General features: G+C 34.9%; 1 protein-coding gene across 1 annotated transcript; it reads left to right on the top strand.

The window, feature by feature from the left end:
• The first annotated feature begins 384 nt into the window (after positions 1–384).
• Positions 385–7,111, top strand: LOC110683745. The gene is made up of 6 exons (XM_021860144.1): positions 385–849; positions 1,711–1,764; positions 4,108–4,188; positions 5,118–5,187; positions 5,275–5,363; positions 6,745–7,111. The coding sequence occupies exons 1-6, from the start codon at positions 691–693 to the stop codon at positions 6,877–6,879; spliced, it is 588 nt and encodes a 195-aa protein (XP_021715836.1). The 5' UTR covers positions 385–690; the 3' UTR covers positions 6,880–7,111.
• Positions 7,112–7,762: the final 651 nt, after the last annotated feature.

Genomic DNA, 7,762 nt, shown 5'->3' with positions numbered 1-7,762 from the left:
CCCTCGCTTCTATTTTTCAATGTGGACAATTTCTTTCCCTTTTTTCTTTTGTTTTAGTTCTTCTATATATCCCTCAAAAAAAAAAGTTCTTCTATATAAACAAGAAGAAAATCATCAACGAAAGCTCCAAAAATTAGCGAGAATCCTACACTTAAGAAGATTAATTTTAACAAAAAAAAAAGGAAAAGAAAAAGAAGATTACTTCTAGTCACTAAAGCCTTAACACATAAATACTACACCGAGTCATTGGCTCGTTAATATCTCAAGCTGAACCCAAGCTCAGTGTCGAGCCTATGTCGAGGTTTGGTTGAGCCAAATCTTGAGCGATTTGTGAACATGCTCGGCTCATTAACACCCCCATCCAAGCCCCAACCAACCATACCCAAGCCCCAACCAACCAATGTAAAAGCTTGGAAAGATCGAGTTGACTGTGAACTTGGACTGTCATCTTCCCCAAACAAGTAGGAAAGAAAGTTCCAGAATCCATCAAATCCCTAACGTCACCCCCACAAACACACTCTCTCTGAAACTTCCCGAACTTCCACCATCTTTTTAACCTCTTTTCTCTCTCCTCCTTCATCAGATCTGCAATACCCACTTCCCCAAATCCCCTAAATCTGATCCACATTCTTGTAATTTTCAAATTAGGGTTTTCAATTTGTTGGGGTTGAAGAGGAAAGAGTTTCTACAATGGAGGGTGGAGCTGTGTCGGAAAAGCAGACATCTTCTTACACTTATTGGGTGAGAGAAACGACGTCGGAGGCTGCTCCTGCGCCTGTTCCTAAGATGCTTTCTCCTCAGGATGTTTCCAAACAACATGCCCCTGTGCTTGGTTCTGTTTGGAATACGGTATCGCTTTGATAATTAATATCTTTAATTGCGTATTAATAAAAATTGTAAAAGTCGGTATTTTTAGAATTTAAACGATGAATTAATAAGATCCCACGTGATATGTTTTTATTTACGGGTATATGCTAGTGTCAAAATATGGTTAATGTTTGTAAAGTTTGATCACTGTTAATGTTGCAATTAATTTGAAACGCAATGGATATTCAATTATGTGTTTTCTTAGAATTTTTTTTATGATTAATGTGATATTATTGAAGTAAGAGATGATGTATAATATTTTATTTTTTTTGACACAATGTATGTTAATTGTTAAATTCTCTGTTTGGATGGTATTGGCTAGAGTATTCTAGTAATTTTGTACTTATACTATTATGCTGGATTGCTAGGTTAATTGTGAAAAAGGTTGATTACAATGAATGGAGGTTTCTTGTAACTTGCAAGTATGCTTGTTTTGTTGTATGAGTTTGTTAACTAATGTACTTAAGAAGGCATTTGTTGAAACAAACCTATTGTTAGTGACAAAGAGTTATTTGTTAATGCCTGGTGTTACTCATTCAATGATTGAGTCGTTAAGTTGGGGTGTCGAAAAAATCTATAAATACTGTTAGTTGGATATTGCTTTTGCGGTTCAGTAATTTTCCTTGTAAAAAATTAGTCTTGTTCTACTTTCTGATGAGGCAGCCTTAGAAGGTTATTGTGCTGATTTATGCCGGCAAAAGTAACAGACTTGTGATTCCATATCTGGCTTTCTAAAATTTTAATCTGCTATAGTTGTCGTCCTTTTTGTTGATCTACTTTATTATCTTAGTTACATTATGCTTGTTGAACTTTGCTAATGTTTGATTTATATACTTGTTTTAGGCTGGAACATGGGAGGAGAAGAACCTTAACAAATGGTCAACTGAAAGGATTATGGTTTGTTCTCCACAAACAAATTATAATCTTTGTGCTTTGGCCGTTTATTTGTGATTTGCCTGCCTCCTGTTAACTGGAACTTGCCACATATATCTTATAAATGTATGAGTTTTGATGTTTTTAAGAAAGAGGGCTTATTTCTAGTCAACACCGTCTCTTTCCTTCCCTTTTTTACATTCCTTTTGTGAACATGGTCACGTATTACCTTAAATTGACATGAAATTTCTCTTGGGTCTGTGTTAGAGACCGTTTTTCTAACACTATAATTAAAGATATTTTAATGCAAATTAAGGGAAAGCTTGAGTGATTTTCGATTAACTGGGAAGTCAAAAGTTTACAAGACAAGGGAATTACAAGATACAATAGCCTGAGGCTATTAGTCTCTAAGCAGCTTTAGGCTACCAATCTCATGAGAATTCTCTCAACTAATTTCTGGATGAAAACGGCTATACTTCCCTCCTTACAATATATACTCAAACTCCAAAATACCCTAAAGCTAATACTAGTTGACTTACAAAGCTTAGGGAACAACAATCTTTTTGCCATGGTTACAAAATGGTGTCTCATCTTTTTCAAGCTTGTCTCTTTCCCAATTTGGCTATCTTGACAACTCCTACTGCTTCCCATGTTTCTCCACTTCTGCTACTTGCTCCTGTTGTTTACCGTTGTGTTTGATTTGTGGACTGTTTACCTTGGACCTACGCTGATAAACCTTAATGGGCTGGCCCAAAGATGAGTCTATCACAGTCTGTAGATTAAGTTTTTGTTTGTTTGTTTGTTTGTGTGTGTGTGCGTGCGTGTGTGTGTGTTACATTAAGAACTCCTGTCCTCCTCCTCTGCAGTGACGGTTCTACCTCGAGTTAGGTTTTGGGGCTCAAGTAGTTTTAGGATGTGATTTCCAAGTGTATTTCTGGTGGTTTTTAGTTCACCAAGTTAGATTAGAATGTAATTAGAAATGTGAACCTGAGTTCTACACTAAATTAAAATTATAGGTGTGGGTATATAAAGAAATTAAGGGTTTTTTTGTGGGGATTGGGGAATTCAATGCACCGCGTATCGGTCTTACCTGTACAAACCCAAAGCAAGCATTATTGTATCCATTTCATAATTTCCAACTAAACCTAGGTTTATAAATTCCTTTTGTTACTTCTTCTAAATGTCCAATACGAAAGCAAGTTCATTCATGTATATCAAACATATAATGTTTCCATTTCTTAAGGAAGAGAAATAGCCTTGCATTTTTTCCACTTCTTCGCTCCGTCCTTCTCTTTTCTGAATAGCCATTAATATTAAGGCACTAAATTTGAAAAACCTAATTTCATATTAACAAGAAACTGAACTGGATTCTCCGAATTCACTCATGAATCCAAGCTTTATTAAGTTCATACCTCACAATTCACAAATTTACTTAATAAACATGTACCTTTAGAGCACAACGCTAGATATATTATTACTATAGCCGCGTTGCTCAGATCCCTAAATATTTACTTTATGAACTTAACATTCCCTTAATTAACCCATATAACTTGGAACTCATTTAGATGCCCAAAACAAGTAGGCCTAAACAAATTTAATTGGAATATATTCTACAACCTGCTCCTTTTTGTTTGTTCCATTTACCCTTTCAATGCACACATCTACACTTTATTATCTTCAGCGATGTGTTATAAAAAATTGTGGAATGGTAATGACTACAAATCGAGTGAAATCTAACAAGATCTTACACGAATATGTAATTTCTTATATGTTAATGGATGCACTTGGTCAAATTTTCCGTCTTCAAAAGGAATATCTTAAAATGGACATACAAAAGGATGGAGGTAGTAGCAAATAAAGTTAAATGAAACAATATAAATTTTTTGCTGTACGTAAGGGGAATCCTCTTTCATGTTAGTTTTATACTTTATCCCAATCTTGAAGTTATTGCAGACAACTTTGGCACCTTTTCCATCCTGAGTATGAGAGGTTAAACGAGGTGGAGGAAGACCAAAAATGACATGGTTGGGAGGATTTAGGAAGGATGTGAATTATGAAGCATATGGATCTGCATGAATGAGGCATTTGATCGTAAGGGATGGAAGAGGAAGATTTTTGTGGATGACTATACGGAATAATCACTTTTGGTTTATGCAGCCGACCCCACTTTTGGGATTAAGGCTTTGATTGATTGATTGATTTATCCTGAGTATCTTTTCTAGTAAAATGCTCCTGGCTGTTGTGCCTGTTGATATGATATTGACATCTTTGTGGTGATTAATTGGCTTGCCAATAGACATGCAGTTGTATCAGTTTGTTTTATTTGCACTTTAGCTGCTCACTGCTCCTCCTTGTGTCATTTTGCAGGAGTTGCTCAGTTCTATTGGCTCCCTGGAGTTTACTAATGGAAAAGCAGAAATAAGTGACGTATCAAAATGTTCAGGCGATGTGAGTATTGCCTTTGCGCACATCTTCGCCGCATTATTGCTGATTTTATTGAATAAAAATGAACGTATCCTGTTTTCACGTGTATTCAAATAATTTATACTCTGAGAGGGCTTCTTTTTCAACTTTCGACTATTAAAATCTGGACTTAATATTGAGTAAAGCTCTTGGATATAGGGGATAAATTGTATTTGATGTTATTGTAAAACTGCTCTCTAATAATGGATTTTACACTTACACATGATCTGATGTACATGATGATGCCAGTGGTAGGGCTTTGTTAAGATGTAACTTTGATCCGAGGTTTTAACTTTTTTTCCAAGGATTTGATTTTTGATCCTGATTGAAAATGGCTTTGAATGTCAATCCAACACTTGTTTCTTAGAATTCAGATTTAGCTTCTATGTTCAGCTTATGATTTGGATCTGAAATTGTTCGACACCCTCTTTTAAAGTACCTTTTGTAGTTGTAGCTTCATATATCTTCTGCAATTAGTTGTTCTTTAGCTGCTTCACTTTATTGATTAATGAATCCTTGAACAGGAGCTTTCGTTTTGGATGTGGTTGTCTTCAGGTACCCATGCATGAAGATTTGATTTCCTGACACAGTTGTGTTATTAGTATCCACAACTCCATCACATTTTATATGCCTTTATGAATTCTTTTTCACAAACTAAAACCCCAAGTGTGTCGACTTTTAATGTGCATATCCTGCCAACTTGGGCTCATAAACTGGGATGAAGGGAGTTCTCGAGTAGATTAAAGGAAAATAGGAAATAGAAAATGTATAATATCGATAAATGTTAATACCTTATTAGTATGAAGTTTGGGCACTAGGCCATAGGCAGTTGGAAAATAAATACTTAATTTTAGTATCAGTGCTTACTTTATCCGAAATATGAACTTACTGTTTTGTCAAATGTATATACACAGGCCTACTTGGTGACGGTTCGTAACAAGAAACGTGTTGGCTATACTTACGAGTTAACCATTGATGTCAAAGGTTGGCATTTAGAAATTCACTCTTACACAGAATACCACTTTTAGGTTTTTTTCTTTAATAAAATTATCATGTGACAACTTGGAACAGGTGAATGGCAGGTTGGTGGAGAGAATAAGAAGATAAAGGGATATCTGGAAATTGCAGAGTTCTCATATGGTGAATTAGATGACTTGGAGGTATGAGTATGTCAGTAAATTGAAACTTTGTTTAAAACTGTAATTTGATATATTGACCAAATCTAAAGGTTTTTTAGGGACTAAATCTATAGTTGCCTGTTTATGTAATGTGTTTGGTGGTTCTTTTGGGGGTGTGCTGTCATTTTAAATTTATTTAGCTATGCGGTAGTTTTCTCTTAGATTTGTATGATTTCAATTATTGGCAGTTGCAGTCCAACTCACCATCTTGTTGTGAAAACTATTTGTTTTGGCTGAAGGGTGCTGGTTTAGTTTACAATTCGGGGGCCTATTGATTTTTGGTTTCTCTATTTCAAGTACTAAGCTGATCACTATTTGGTCCTGAATTTCATAGTGTCGTCTAACACCATCACTTGCTACAATTATTATAGAAAGTTTATGTACCACAAGTCCACAATCAAAGGAGTCAGTAGACTTCAATATGGGATCATCATATGCCAGTTCTTATTTTCCGACGAAGATGCTCTCCTATATTCTAATATCTGCCTGTTTTCTCTAGGTGGTCTTCAACATTCTAATTATGCTCTCCAGATAAAGATAGAAAATGCTTACCCTTAATGTATCTTGACATTCATCACCTAGTACTTGGATTAACTCCTCAGAAGACTTCTTAGATTGTGAACTATTATAAAATTTTCATAGTTCATAGACCAAGGCCCTATGGCTACTTAATTACTTATGATGCCTAAAGAGTTGACATCGTTATAACTTATAATAGTTGTGGAAGTACTTCGGAAAGTTATGCAGAGTTGGGGCAATGAGCTATTTGGCTTCATTTAAATGGCAGTTATTAGAGCCTTAGAGGTACCTCCTGGAGGAATTTGGTATTTTAAAGTACCCTTGTTAATTAGTATGAAATACAGAGTATATATTCATTAAGATTTTGGAAGAAAAGGAGGGAAGTAAGGAATCCAGTTTATTATTTGGAAATAGAATGGGTAAAGGGGAAGGGAATTGTGGGAGTATTACATTTTCTGCTCTCTCTTGATATACCTAATAAATCCTCTCTCCCTTCCCTTCCCTTTACCCTCCTCTTCCTTCCCTGTACCATTGTTATACAAATGTACGATTAGCGTAAACAGCTGTAAAAAGGTTTATACTGAATTTGGTATTTTAAAGTACCCTTGTTAATTAGTATGGTCCCAACAAGTTTGTGTAGATGGTTGTCATAACTTGCTGGTTGTAGCAAGTAGTTGCTGTTCGAGCACTCTATTTTGGTTTTTTTTTAAAGCCTTTACATATTTTCTTCTCCGTGTCAAATGGCTGATTCTGTGTGAGAATTTTTGTGCTTTCTACTTGAAGCCATTGCAGCTGGGTTTTTATAACCATATTCTGACAATTCTTTTGCCATGTATGTTTGCAGCTTACCGTGAATATAAGTGGAGGCAGTGATTTGCCACACCAAGATAAGCAGAGTATTACCAAGGATTTGAAGTCTTTCTTACAACCCTTGCGTGAAAAGCTGTTACAGTTTGAACAAGAACTCAAAGAGAGGTAGAAGGATCAATGTGCCTCTCTATGTACTCTACTCATTTATTGCTCTTGCTAGTTTCAGAAACTATGTAACATTAGAATATCAATCGAGATTCCATCAACCAAATGTAAGAGTAAAAGTCTCAGTTTTCAGGGATCTCTAGCTCAGTGCATTTCAATTTGTTTTGTGTACTCTAAAAATGTGCTTTGAATTCAAACCTTTGTTATCTAAGAAAGCTAAAACTTCTCTTTTGTTAGTTTGTCAATTGTCACAATATGGAATTTTTTCGAACATGTTCTACTCCGTAATACGGAGTATAAAAGAGATGTTAACGAATAACGATAGCCCGTGTTTTTATTTTGAGGTAGCGAGGCTAAAAGGGCAGGCATCTAAGAGGATGGATTCCCTTATCGATTAGTATATCCCTGTTTGCATAAAAACATGACACCAAATCTGTTTCTAAGTATTCCAAAAATCACTTTCAAATGCTCAAGTTTGGAAGAATAAATTTACTTTTTCTTTTAATTTTTAAGGAAAATGCTATACATAGCCCTAAGGGTTACATATAAGCATTTAATTTACTCTTGAAAATTGTTTAAATTTAGAAAATCATGACAAAAACACACTAATTACACCGATTTGCGCGTGTTTTTGTCATGAATTCCTAACTTTATACATTTTCCAAGAGTAAATTCAATGCTTATATATAGCCCTAAGGGCTATGTATAGCATTACCCAATTTTTAATTACATTTCTTATTATTATTTGGAGAAATTTCAAAACTAACGCAGGCATTGGATAGTAATAATAATAATAATAATAATAATAATAATAATATATGGTTCTAAAAGACAAAAAAGCATCAACAATGAAGGCTATGGGGTAACAATTTGATCCCTTTTGGATT

The sequence above is a fragment of the Chenopodium quinoa genome, unplaced genomic scaffold (genome assembly GCF_001683475.1).
Source record: "Chenopodium quinoa cultivar QQ74 unplaced genomic scaffold, ASM168347v1, whole genome shotgun sequence".
Classification (NCBI taxonomy): domain Eukaryota; kingdom Viridiplantae; phylum Streptophyta; class Magnoliopsida; order Caryophyllales; family Amaranthaceae; genus Chenopodium; species Chenopodium quinoa.
This window is presented reverse-complemented; position numbering and strand designations above follow the sequence as displayed.

Coding starts and splice junctions, on each gene's coding strand:
- LOC110683745 (XM_021860144.1), top strand. CDS start 691: ATGGAGGGTGGAGCTGTGTCGGAAAAGCAGACATCTTCTTACACTTAT. Junction 4,189..5,117: donor TATCAAAATGTTCAGGCGAT/GTGAGTATTGCC, acceptor GTATATACACAG/GCCTACTTGGTGACGGTTCG. Junction 5,364..6,744: donor GTGAATTAGATGACTTGGAG/GTATGAGTATGT, acceptor GTATGTTTGCAG/CTTACCGTGAATATAAGTGG.